The sequence below is a fragment of the Octopus bimaculoides genome, chromosome 23 (genome assembly GCF_046866305.1).
Source record: "Octopus bimaculoides isolate indiv1 chromosome 23, ASM4686630v1, whole genome shotgun sequence".
NCBI lineage: Eukaryota > Metazoa > Mollusca > Cephalopoda > Octopoda > Octopodidae > Octopus > Octopus bimaculoides.
The window spans coordinates 5,739,985-5,754,593 of NC_142950.1; the positions used below are offsets into that span (position 1 = coordinate 5,739,985).

Here is a 14,609-nt window from a genome sequence, read left to right on the forward strand (position 1 = left end):
ATTATTTTTGGTTGAAATTTCCTCTCTTGGAGAAAAACAAGAAACTTAGCAGCAATCATCAGCAACTTCCAATGAAAAGAGATAATATAAAGAAATGAATTTCTGTTAATTGACATATTTAGTGGGAATAAAGTCTGAAATTTTGTTTGTATAGAGACCACAAAAAAAATATGTTTGAGTCTATTAGACCTCATCAGCATAATACAAAAATCTACCAGTCGTTCGACAGATTTTTACAAATAGAAAAGGCAACAAATTATTTTGTACCTACAATTTGCAATATTAAAGATATGAGATGAGGAAAATCAAATGGTGTGAACAAAGCTTGCAACAATTTGGACTCTGCTAAAGATATCCCCTCCCCTACTGCACAGTGATGGTACTGTAGGAAGCAGTAGTTTGACCATGGTGGTAAGATTAAAACAGTAGTAGGTTTGGCTATACTATGGTTATAGTTTTAAACACAAGATGTTGCTGTCATAGTCCTCCTAAAACACTAAACACTCAGACACCCACTCACATTTTGTTGAATGTTAACTGATATTTTATATATTTATCTTGTCTACTTCATTTAAAAAAAAAAAAAATGATTGCTTTTTCTCTGCCACAATCTTAAGACAATAACTCCATAGTTCACGAAAAGGTGTTCCTTCATATGTTTATCTCCATCACTAGTGGTGGCTGTGTTTATGATTCTATACACTAAGTTCATTGTCATGTTTTGTAGACGAAGGCTTGATGGAAATTAAACATTTTTTAGATCAACACAAATGCCTACTTTATTGTTTCCAGGAAATACAATTTGCTAATATACATACTTACATACATATGTGTGTGCCTCTCCAATCCATACCAGGATGGAAATATATATATATATATTGATTAGTTATAGGCTCTATTAGAATCTAGGCACACCAACACATAGGATGCCAGAAGTGGCTAGGTCCAATAACATAGGGTTCACAGTGAAGTAAGACAACCATGCAGTTATGTGTTGGTAAAATACAGTAGATATGCAAGTACCAAATCCAATTTAAACCACAGATTTGACTCGGGGCTGGTTCTAGGTATGGTATGTTCTCTCTCTCTTTCTCATATATATATATTGGTACAGGTGTGCCAGTATGGTTAAGAAGTTGGCTTCCTAACCTCATGACTTGTAAAACAGCCCTGGGCCAACCAATTTCAATTTAGTGGACAGAAACTGAAAGAAGCCCTGAACAAAGTCTCTCACAATTAATTACTCAATAACAGGTGTTGATTTATCTCCCTGTAACTGAGCAGTTTGGCAAAAGGGACCGATAGATTAAGTACCAGACTTCAAAAATAAATACTGGAGCTGATTCGTTCAACTGAACCCTTTGAAATAGTACCCCAGCATGGTTGCAGCCCAATGACTGAAACAAATTTGTTTTTCTTTTGATTTTTTTGGCATCAAAAAAGGTTTTCGCACAGAATGACCTAAATATTAAATATTTGACATTAATTAGAAGCCGACTGAAATATGAATGAACATAAATAGAAATTATTGCAGTCAACAGGATATAAATATGTAATGAATGCCATACTGCAAGAAGTAAGTTCTTTATGAATTGACATCATGAACTACTTCACTTCCTAGAGATAAAAAGAGCTATATAGTTGTTAGACTGGTTAGAAGTAGAAGCTAAACCTCCTTCAAGCACAATCCTACTGCCTGGGAGAAAGAAAGGATAATGTAGTCCTAGATATAACAAAGCTGGGATGGTCATGTGTGGAATGTATTTGATCATAGATCTGATCAAGCAGAGCTGACCAGGAAGTTAAACACGGTTTTGTGCCTAATCTAAAGCAACAACATTATAGAAAATCTTGAAAATTTAAAAATACATCAAAATGTGTGGTTAAGAAGTTAGCTTTGGAACCATATGGTTCCAGGTTCAGTTCCACAGAGTGGCACCTTTGGAAAATGTCATGGTATATAGCACTGGGTTGACTAATGCCTTGTGAGTAGATATGGTCAATGGAAACTGAGGGAAAGCTCTGAAAGACCCTCAACCACTACTTGACAACTGGTATTGGTTTGTGTCACCATAGCTTAGCAGTTTGGCAAAAAGAACCCAAAAACTAGACCCTTCAAGGAGGTGCACCAACATCATTGCAGTTCAATAACTGAAACAAGTAAAAGATGCAATCAAGATTTCCAATTTCCGAGCTGTAACTTAATTACCATAGCTTCCATCAATATGATGGGTTCAGCAATTCTACCCTACAAACTATCCATAATTCATACAACATTACTTGCCCCATAGAGATAATTTCACTGGACACCAATGTTCTCAAGTGTGTCCTCCTCATCATGTCACCCCCAAATATCCTTTGTTGTTTGTACAACTAGAAATACCTTCCACGATATGTTTCCAGGCAATAATCAACATCCATTGAGCATATCCAAACCAACAAGAGAGTTAATGAAATATCACAGAGTTGCAGATTTAAAAAAAAGAAAAAAGTTCCTTTTATTATTTACATCTATGCCACATTTCGATCTCTGACCATCAACTGGTGTTTTATTCCAGGATATGTACAAGAGGCAACCATATACCAGTATGGAATGAAAACTCACAATTGATAGAGAACTGTGGTGCATCATCATCATTTAGCATCCATTCTCTATGCTGGCATGGGTTAGACGGTTTGACTGGAAGCGGTAAGCCAGAGAGCTGTATCAGTCTCCAGTCACATTTGGCTTGGTTTCTACAGCTGGGCACCCTTCTTAACGTCAACCACTCCAACAGTGTAGCGAGTGCCTTTTACACGTCACAGGCATCTAAGAAAAATCTAAGGCAGTGTTTCTCAACCATTTTTTAGCTACAGACCCCACTGATTCCTACTTTACTTCGATGAACCCTCTTAGTCATTTGATGTTTAAAAAATCCTATTACATTTTTATAATTAAATATTATTAGGAACCGTTTTAAAAAATTAAAATATTTTGTTTATTGTAGAAGTATAACCAATTCATTGCAACGGAAATTTACCAACAAAATCTTATATGAACCCCAATTGAGAACCACTGATCTAAGATATAAAGCAGCAGGTACAGTAGTAATTTGTTAATTATATTATTTAGTATGCTAATACTGGGAAGACTATGTCAGTCTTTGCAACAGTAATTCTTATTCCGTCTCGCAGAGATCGACAGTGAACCCATTCAGTGCATGTTTGGGATTACCCTCTGATGAGCCAAGTAGCACCATGTTGTCTGCAAATATCGGCTGACCGACTCTACATCCGATTGTGATACCTCTTCCACAATGGCTGTGCATGTCAATCCAGTACATAAAATTATGAAAAGGAGAGAGGTGACAATATGCAGCCCTGTCAAAGTTCAACACCCACATTGAAAGCACCATTTACCCACACGCAAACATCTGGGCATTCATTTAGGGACTTCATGGCAACTAAAAGTTGTCCATAAATTTCAAACTCCTGTAAAGTCCTCTACAGCATATCTAGTGACCCATAGTCATATAATTTTCAAATACTACAAAGCAAAGGCACATCTTGGTAATATTTCCACAATACTACAGGGTGAATATCTGTTCAGTTGTGCTGCATCCAGGACAAAAGTGACACTATACTTCAGCTAACATGGGCTTGACAATCTCTCTACATCTTTCTACCAGACATCCAGCATAAACTTTACTGGGGAGGCTCAACAAGGAAAGTATTTTGTAATTACAGCACTCTTGTGTCTCTTTTTAAGAATTGAGATTATCACTCCAGATTGCCACTGCTCTGCTAGTTTCCCAAAAATCCAAGCCACCTGGCATAGAGAAGCCAGCCAGAAAATACTCCCTCTGTTTAAGGCTTTTAAAATCTTCGGTCCAATTTCATCCTTCCCAGCATTCTTGTCACATCTGAGTGCTTCAACCAGTATGACATACATGATTAGAATGTCACAAGAGAAAGAATTAAGAAAACAGGTTCATTAAGCCAAACCAACTGGCAGGAGACCTAGGGGCAGATGAAGAGTGAGATGGTTGGGTAATATCCACAGTCTCAACTGCTCGTGCTTGGGAATTCAACAAGTGTGATGAAGGCTGCTTTTTATAGGACCTGAGAATTCAGCTCCCATGATACTCCAAGGAATAGATGGATTATGTAGCAAGATGTCTTTCATGACGAGGAACATCAATCAGCACTACCATTAATGGCAGGGCAGAGGCATGTTTATGCAGTTAAGGTATTCACTTTGCAACCACATGGTGCCACATGCAATCCCAGTGTGGCACTTGGAACAAATGTCTTCTACCACAGTACTGGGCTAAATATTTTATGGATAGAATTTGGTAGCTAGAAACTGTGCAGAAGCTTGGTACATGTACTCATGTATGTGTATCTCTTTGCTGAATTATATTGGCAAGAAAACAAGAAAAAATAAATAAAAGGGTGCTTTACGAAAACCCCATCCATCAGGTTAGACACTCCCCCCATTATAACTCTTGCTGTCAGAAAAACAGTGAACAAGTGACTGACCCGACAGAAACTTGTAACCAACAACTGGTGTTTACAAATTGGGGTTATAAAATAAACACAAGATAAATCAGATTGGCTGAGAGATATAGAAGTACTGACTTCACTGCTGTCAAGTAGGGACATTGAGCTTTCTTAGAGCTGTACATACTGCAGCCATGTCTTGTAACTGGTTGTGTGGTGTACAAGTCTGGGCATATTTGTTTGTTTTTCTGATTTTATTATCAGCAAGTGAAGAAGCAAAGCATTGGACCATAACCTTTCCTGACTTACATTTTTAATATAATTAAGAACAAGTGTCCATGCTGGTGCCATGTAGAAAAGCACCCATGACGGCACCATGTGGAAATGCGCCCGTGACGGCGCCATGTGGAAAAGCGCCCGCCCTAGCATCATGTGGGAAAGTGCCCGTCCTGGCACCATGTGGAAAGCGCCTGCCCTGATGCAATGTGGAAAAGCACCCGTCCTGACGCCATGGAGAAAAGCACACAGCCATAGAAACCAAGCCAAAACAGACTGAAGCCTGGTGCTGCTACCATAGGCAGAAACTGAAAGAAACCCATAATGTGTGCGCGCGCGCGCGTGTGTGTATATATATATGCTTTCATGTCTATATCTCCCCTCCCATTTGACAACTGGTGTTGGTGTGTTTACATCCTTGTAAATTAGTGTTCAGCAAAAGAAACCCAATAGAATAAGTACTGCCCCAGCATAGCTGCAGTCTAATGATTAAACAAGTAAAAGATAAATATATATCTCATTATTTAAAGTTCATGTTCCATCCTGTATCCGGATAACTACTAGGCTTGTGGCACTTGTTGCACCAGACCAATATAAGTCTGGAGAATGAAAATGTTGGACTGGTTCTGTGCAAACCATGCTGCTATAATATTCACCACACAGATTGTTCAGCCAACAAAGACACCAACACTATCACACTTTCTTCACAATTGCAGTGGAAACAGAGAAAGAGGCAATGTGGACATGTAGAAGATGATACTCGAAGACTTCAGCTTCGACCCTGCACACAGGTGGCCTTAGGGTGATGATAGTTTTCCATAGATTTAGGGCAAATGGGCAGATGTGGATTTTTATACTATCCGAAGGATAAGACAAAACATTCCACTAGGAACACTGCAGCTGTATCTTGCTAAACCTTCATTCGCAGTGACCACAAAGTCCAACAAAAATCATCACCATCATTTAACATCTATTTTCCATACTGGCATGGTTTTTACAGTTGGATGCCCTTGCTAATGCCAACCACAGTATATTTTATATATATATATATATATATATATATATATATATATGTGTGTGTGTGTGTGTGTGTGTGTGTGTGTGTGTCCAATGGATCCTCTACATCAGACTTCGGTTGGAAAATGCTCTGCTTTCCAGCCTGCGTCTTCACATTCCTCATGGAGATTTACATAACGGTCAATCTTTCGAGCCTGAGCAGCGTCCATGTTATCTTCATGAGGAGTCATTAACTTGACTAGATTCACCACTTTCTTTCACATCACATAATATCTGGTAATTTTGTAACTGGGATGAGAAAGAATCCTTAAGGGCACCCTGTTAAATTTGCAGCCACCTCCCAATAGCCATTGCACTTTTCAACACTCACAGGAAATTTCTTTTTGAAACGGATCTGCTATCCTGAGAGCACAAAGGTAATGAAATCACTGGTTGGTTCTTTCAATAATTTTTTCCACTGTTGGCGAGAGCAATGTGGTTCTTTATAGCATTGAAGATAACCTTAAGGACCAGGTTGTGTCTCCATGTATATCCATTCAATGCTAGTGAACAGCTGGAAAGAATATGGATATATGGCATTAGGAAGGCCATCCTGCCCTAGATGCCATGCCAAAACAGACATTGGAGTACAACGTAGTCATTGGGACCTATAGGATCCAGTCAAACTGTGCAACCCATGCCAGCATGGAACATGGACATTATATGTTGATATATGTGAGTGTGTGTATATTTGTGTCTTCTTGTCTTGACAAAGCATGATAGTTGTAAATGAGTGTCACTCATACAAATAGCAGCCTCCATTTCCAGAAGTCTGTGAAAACAATTTTTGGCCATGGGAGAAATATTACCATATTTAGAAACAGATGAGGGTTGGTAACAAGAGAGACATCCATCTATAGAGAATCTTAAATTCAATTAGAATCGTTCAAGCACAGAAAAGTAAATATTAGAAACAACAAGGATGTTGATGCAATATATGACATCAAGAAGGAACTTGACCTACTCCCACACTGGTATGTAATGACCACACCACCACCACCACCATGATATATGTATGAAGGGGGTAAATGTAGGCCAGTATTTGCGTCATTGGCTCGTTACTAAATTTCAGGAGTGTCAATTATGATTGCTTTCTGCCAGAGTTTAATCATTTTCATACTGTCCCATCTCTGGCTCTTTGCTCCAAAACTACCTTACATTATAATATTATCCAATCTCTTATGTTCCAAACACCAGCTTCATATTCCGATATGGGACACAAATTGTTTTGCTCAACCTCTTCAAATTTCTTTTCCAAGTTAAAATTTAACCAAAACACAGATGCTGTCATTTCATATAAGAAATATAGTTATAAAGGGATTAGATTGGGGATTCCCAACCATTTTTTGCCAATGGATTCCCTTTGATATGTATTTTACTCTACTGGACCCATTCAGTGTTTTAAAAAAATCCTATTCTATTCTAATAATTAAATATCATTAGGAATTGTAAGAAAAGTTCATTAAAATATTTTGTGTAGTGTAGAAATATAACCAAAATCTTATATGGACCCCACAAAGGTTACGCGTGCCCCAGTTGATTAGATAATGGGGTGGGGGGGGGTCCTGTAAAGGAGATATTCAGAACTAGTTGTCTACATAAACATGTACTTGAAGGTATAGTCTCATTTAAAAGGGAGTGAGTTTCTGAATGCTAGATAACTGTCAAAGATCCTTTTAGTAAGATAGGAAGGGGACAACTGAAAGAATTTCTTTTTCATTTGCTGAGTCTGGAGGGAAGGGGCTGTGCAGTACCTTTGTAGATCCTCCAAGACTGCTGTGTTTGAAAGCATTTGTTGATGTTTTGTTTAATCTTTTAGGATTCGGATTACTTTGTCAAACGTATTGCTTAATTATTCACATTGTTTTGAATTAATCATGCATTTGAGATTTCAATGACGGGATTGCTTATTTTTAGAATGACAGTGTAGAGTAGGTATGAGAGGCTGGATCTGGCTGGTTTGAACATAAAACAGGTAGAACATCGGGGCCAAATTACAGCTGGTTTAAGTGCCAAACAGTTAAATTGTTGCATGTCAACACAAAACCAACCCTGATTGAAAAGACCTAAAATGAAAGGCATTTGCCACAGGTGTTGACCAGCAACAGTTTAAATAGAACACTAATAACAACCTCATCAGTTTCAGGTGACCTACAAAGGCTATGGGCACTGTCCTTTCCCCACAAACTCAGCAACTATAAAAAAATTTTTTTAAACCCAGTTGTGATCATTCTATGTTATTAGGCATATCTCTGACTAGGTTATCCTGTACTGCCTTTGAAACGAAACCCAGTATCTTCATGCATATGCTTGTGTGACAATAACATGCATGAAGCAGTGGCTTTCAACAAGCGCTGCAGTAACTGGTTTCAATCACCAAAGTTACGATGAGTTTACAACTTACAAGAGTTGTTTGTTTGGTGACCCTAGGCAAGTTATTTACTTTCATAGAGTTTAGTTAAAAATATGTGCATATGGGCCAATCCTGCTTCTTACAGAGGAATAAGGGCCAAATTCGTTACACAGTTACTTCAAAATTTTTACTGCAAGTAGCCAAAAATATTTGCAAAGATGACAAAGCATTTCATCAGATAGTTACTCGTAACGAAAAAAAATTATCAATTTCTCTATTTTGAGGACCAGCTGAAATACCATTATATGGTCTATTCAGTTACAAGCATTTAGGTGAAGTCTACAGCCTGAGAAGGACTTCCTCAAAACCAGTCTTGGAGACCCTAGAAATATTGGAGGTTGCTGCTATTTTTACTCAGTGGACCAAGTCTATATACGATTCTCATTTTACCCAGGTAGGCATACACATCCCATAGCCATTTGATGTTTAAACAAAAACCCCCTTTTTTTTTTTTTTTTTACAGTTAAATATTATTAGGAACTGGCTAAAAAAATTGTTGTGTATTGTAGAAATACTAACTAATTTATTGATCATAAATTTTAACAAAATCTTATATGGTCTCTCAAGGATCATATGGACCCTGATTGAGAAGCACTGCTCCAAGTCAGAGAAAAATTAACATTGACAACTTGATCAACATATTTTTCAACAACTGCCGTGCCCCCGTAGTTAAGACAACTCTGCTTGGCTTCAGTTGGACTGTCAATAGTTGTTCCACACTTAACTTCACAAATGAATGGTTAGCAAGAAGGGTAGCCAGCTGCAAAAGCAATTACTGCAACATCAACAACAAACTCCCACCACCACTTCACTCAAACTAACATGGAATATGAGAGTATATATAATCTGGTTCACAAGAAACATAGCTCTGGTGAGATATTTAATTGAAGACTCCACACGAAAACTATCTTCGGTGTTATATGTACACACACACACACACACACACACACACATATATATATATATATGTATGTATATATATACACGAAGCTTGGTTTAAATTCTTCTACTGGTCTCAGTCAGGCTGAGGCACCGCCTTCTTGGTAGGCGAAGGATACTGTTTGATTATATGCATTAAATTCACCCCAGAAAGATAAAAGGAAGATTAAGTGAACCTGTAGGGCTTAATCACAGCGAATACTTCACATATCCTGTTCATTCTATTTACATTGCAATTAAACACCTATCAATCGTTGGATGTTATTTGAAAATAAGGAAAATAAAATGCAAATGGGGAGACAGAAAAAAATTGATAGCGTTTGCATAGTTTGGAGAAAAATTTAAATAGCATCACATATCACGTACATACACACTTAAAAAATCTCAACTTTTCACTTTTCCACTCTCGTCTATAGATTTTATAAAAGGCAGTAGCGGTAAACTTTAGTATTTTTCAAATATAAAAACTAAGACTTATTATCATCATAAAAAAAAAAGAAAGACAATAGGATGGGTCATTATTCCACCAGTAGGATTGGTCCCAGAGTATGTAGGGACGGAAGGATCCGAGGTGGGGGAGGGGAGTAGCTAGATAGCTGGCAATTAAATAGACGGAATCAGAACATACATGATTAAATGAAAGGAATGGGTTAATCCTGCAAGCTTGCCTTTCGAAATGGGCAAGGCAGAGACTGTATCAAGTTTGGATGGAGATGAAAGTCCCTCCATAGAGAAGTTTTTTGGCAAACAGTGTATATAGAAAACACATTTTTGGCATCTAATTAATTTACAATGTCTGAAAGATTAGAAGAACGGTGGTGGTGATAATGGAAAGCACATAAACCCAAGTCACGTTTGCCATGTAAATAGAAAGATTTGCATTCTTAATAATGGTTACTAGTCGTGGTGCTACTACTACCAGAGAAATTATGTAAAGAAGGCTTCCGGTAACATATGTGTATGTGTGTGTGTAGCACTCACATGAACACTGTGTGTGTATGTATGTATGTATGTATATATATAAAGCACTCCTATACCACTAGAGCCGTTCATTTTTATTTCGCTAGACTTAGTTTCTCGAGTTAAGAATATACGTAGGTTCCACAAAAAAGAATGCAGTATTTCAGGCCAAGAAAAAAATTAAATGAAAATCAACAGTATGAACCAGTCATACAAACACTACTACTACTAATAATAATAATAATAATAATAATAATAATACAGCTGAGGCCTTATTTTCAAAGTCGTAACCAAAATTGCCTCAAATGGTATCAGTTATTTATCTAGCGGAAGTTAATATGTCCTAGAAAGTAGGATAGACGACTAAAAATTCCAGTCATCAGACGAGTGAACAGAGAGAAGAGAAGGGGTGGGGGAAACTGTGGAGCAAGACGAGAGAGTGGGCGAGAGGAAATGTAAGAGGAAAAAGACGACCACCAGTGAAAAGTGTGGCCCATAAACTCTCGTTGAATTCAGCAGCAGAAACTGTATATTTTATAAATCAAGAGTGAAAAGAAAACCTAAACCCTCTTAGATATCGCCTATCTGAATTATGTTTTTAATTATTATTTCAATGTCATAAAATATGTGGAACTCCACTCCAAAGAAATAACTATAATAGGCGTGGACACGCACACACATTATACATATTTATTTGTGTGTGTGTGTGTGTAAATATATATATATATATATATATATATACATACATGGGCGATCTTGTATACATGTATATATAAACATACACGCAAATTTATACACGATATTTATATTGATATAATAAATGTGAGTGCGTCTGTAAGTAATCTGTGTGTAGATGAGGTGTTTTGAAAGACATCAAATTATAGTAAATTGAGTGACTGTTTTAATTGTAACTGAGTAGTTGGAGAAAAACAAAATAAAAAAATGTATAAAACCGCTGAATAAATAGTCGATCCGTGACTGAAAGAGATTTTGTAAATGAAAGGAAAGTAATGACAGAGTAGGAAAAGGCTTGAGAAGTTTTTACGGGATTAGATTAAAATGGGTTGGCAGAGAAGTTTGTCACCGAAATAGTCAACTGTAATTAAATTATAATTATCTAGATACACTGAGATTTCAATAATAAAAAAATAATAAATAGGTCAGTTTTAAAGAGTCTTATAAAACTGAATAAATTTTTGTTTGAAAAAAATATAAAATGACAAGTAATTGATCGTAACAGGTTTTATAATCTTTTTACAGAGTTGAGCTTCTTAAAAAAGTTGTGACTGACGAGTGTATTGTATTGTAAGTGACGGTAGGAAGTTGGTAATAATTAGTGCAGCGTTGGGGGAGGTTAACGATGGGGAAAACTTCTGAAGTGATCCTTGTAATTCTTAAGAAATAAGAGCAGATAGTGGCTACGTCGCTTGAGAAAAATTGTTAATTTGTCTTTTTAAACAAAATAACATCAAACATAATAACGATTACATTAAAGACAAGACACTGTGGAATTTCTACCGATAGTTTTTAGTGTATGAGCTCACTGGGATCTTATAATAAATTGCTGTTTTTCACTGGGAGAAGAAGAGGAAAAAAAAAGCGTTTCTGAAGAGATTCGGCAACGAACGTGTGTTGTAGGAAATGTTAAGTAAAAACTGAACAATAAAGCTGGATAAGTTTAAGAATTTAGAACATTACATACCCATCACCAACAACCACACATTTGATTGCTTGCATTCTTGACGAGTTCTGTATGAGAAATACAAATCCAAAGTTAATCTGACAAAGTTTGCCAGTTGTTACGACTCTTGTCAACTTTACGGAAGTAAGGTTGAAAATGGCTGCCTTCTTCAGTATTACAAGTAGAGCTAGGCGTTTTTAGCAAACACATCCGCATATAAATACGCAAATGAAAGCTATAAAGTTTTTACCAACCTACTCTTTATATAAATTATAATTTTTAAATATTACACATTAGAAAATTATTATTAAGCATTTTTTCTCTTTTTTTAAATTAGTAATATTGATATTATGCTTTTTTATGTTTTGATTTTCTGCAGTCTTCGAAGATATATAAAAAAAAAAAAAAAAAAAACTATCTTTGTGTGTTTGCGAGTTCCTCCAACGTTGTTCGTGTCATGGCAGCTGTTTGGCAACAAGTTCTTGCACTGGATGCTAAATATAATGCCTATCGAGCACCAAACAGTCCTCATTTCCGTAAGTTTACCAAAAACAAAAATTATGTATTTATATTCTGTACGAATTTTTAAATGTTTATTTAGCATAATTATCTCACTCCCAAACATTCTTTTGTTTTTATTTCATTCCTCCGATCGAGTATACCTTGATGTTTTCTTTCTAGCAGACGGATATTTCTTTAGAAACGATGGCATATACAAACTTAAAAACAGAAAAAATACAAACATATATATTCTATAAATACGCCGCTCATTTCTTTTATGTATATAAATATTTTGTTGTCTCGTGAAAATCTTCAAACTGTCATAGCCCAGGGAACCTACCTGTCCCGTTATACACGTGTCCTTCGCGATGGGTGACATATTAACAACTCGCCCACTTTCCACCAAAACAGGTAGTAACACCATAATCTACCTGTCTAGATAACATCTTATTGAATCCCGTTACTTTCATTTCAAAGTAAACAATCCTTCAAGTCTGTATGGAACTCTGGATATGTTTACCTGTAAAAATTATTAAGCTGTCTAGCACGATGTATAGAAATTGCTATATAATATTCACAGTCCCCCACACCAGTTATGATAGATACCTGTAAAAACCAATCAATTTTCTTTATTACCATGGAATTTAACAATGCTTACAAGTTTATTCAATGAATGATACTGCTAGGCCCGACTCCCATCTTCACTACACCCATAACAGGTTGCTATGAAGATGTATCTACTTACCTACATTGACAATATGAAGATTTGAAATAAGATAACGGGACCCTTAAATATAACACGGGTAAAAGTAAAGAATACGCCCACCACCCTTTTCTGGTAGTAAGGGTTAGGGTTATGCCGAAAAACGGGTGATGTGCGTATTCTTTACCTCCGCCAGAACCCGTTGTGAGAGCGTCGGAGAAAATGCTTTAGGTTTTTTTTCCCGGTTTTTTTTACGCTCCGACTTCAAGTCCGCCGAGATCAACTTCGCCTTTCATCCTTCTGGGGGCGATAAAATAAAGTACTAGTCAAACACTTGGGTCATTGGTATCGACTAACATCCTCCCCTGAAAAATGCGGGCATTATACCTTAATTAGACATATTTATTTGTCCCCCCCCCCAAAAAAAAACCCCAAGGAATCTGCTTGTCCAAACCATAATCTTGAAGAAGGGCGATTATGGTATATAAAGTTGATGGTAAAACCCTGAACAAAATTTTTTTCTTTGCATTTTCTATACATTTTAATTTAATCCGTAATGGTTTGGCACAAGCTCACATTTTGGGGAAGGAGCAGGGAGAACTTATAATTGATAAATTAACCCATTTATTTGACTGGTATTTTATTAAATCAACGCTTGGAAGGATGTAAAGGTAAAGTTGACTTCATCGGAATTTGAACTGAGAAAGTTGAGGAGAATGGCTAAATGCTGAAAAGCATTTCGTTTGGTTCTGTCACACCACTGTCCATTAATATTTATAATTTCTAACACAGGCACAGTGCCACAAATATGGGGTGAGGGGAGTTAGACAATTAAATTACACCCAGTCTATATGGTTGGTACTTTAGCCTTCTAATGTTTAAACTGGCCATACCCGACCACAATATTCCATCTGTTTTATGTTCAAACTGGCAAGATGCAACCTCTTGCACCTACCCTACAATGTCATTCTAAGAATAAACAGTCATATAACCGAAATCTCAAAGCTACAAGATAATGCATGATTAATTCGAATTAATATGAATAAATGAGTATTACATTTGACTGAGGAATCTAAACGCTAAAGCGTTTATAAACCTGCAAGGATGGAAAGCAAAGTTGATGTCAGCAAGACTTGAACTCAGAACATAGAGGAAGGTAACCAAATAATGAAACTTATTTTTGTTTTGATGCATAATTGATTCTTTGGAGTGAGATCTTGTTTATATTGTAAAGTTTTTTTTTATTTTTATAAGGTTCTGATTCAGAGTTTGATATAAATTCACTTTATCAAAATTAAAATCAAGATAGATTAGTCCAAGTATTGTGCTTATGTATCCTAAACATAGCATGATGTGTCAATAATATTTGTTTTGATTCTCCATTTTCAGGGTAATTTTAAATGCATAAAACGCAACGGGTCTTGTCGCAAATTTTTGTTGAGCTATGTTAGTGTGTCAGATATCTAACAAGTACGCATGCACAAAGGAAAAAAGCGAACAAACTTTTTGGCCAACCCAATCTATATATTTGCTGTTGTCAAAAGTATTTTGTGCTTAAGAAAGAAGGTGGCCAATATGGCTGCAGCACAAGGTGACTG

General features: G+C 36.5%; 2 protein-coding genes across 3 annotated transcripts in view; one reads left to right on the plus strand and one right to left on the minus strand.

The window, feature by feature from the left end:
- Positions 1-12,002, minus strand: part of LOC106871346 (ras-related C3 botulinum toxin substrate 1) — a 37,041-nt gene extending 25,039 nt beyond the window's left edge. The window contains exon 1 of the mRNA XM_014917747.3: positions 11,829-12,002. Within this exon, the coding sequence (XP_014773233.1) occupies positions 11,829-11,863 (35 nt within the window). The 5' untranslated portion in view covers positions 11,864-12,002. The remainder of the gene's footprint in view (positions 1-11,828) is intronic.
- Positions 12,003-12,229: 227 nt separating this feature from the next.
- The window catches only part of LOC106871344 (WD repeat-containing protein 13), a 199,166-nt gene continuing 196,786 nt past the window's right edge, over positions 12,230-14,609 (plus strand). For both annotated transcript variants that reach the window (XM_089340183.1, XM_089340184.1), the window contains exon 1: positions 12,230-12,343. In XM_089340183.1, the coding sequence (XP_089196309.1) occupies positions 12,265-12,343 (79 nt within the window). In that variant the 5' untranslated portion in view covers positions 12,230-12,264. The remainder of the gene's footprint in view (positions 12,344-14,609) is intronic.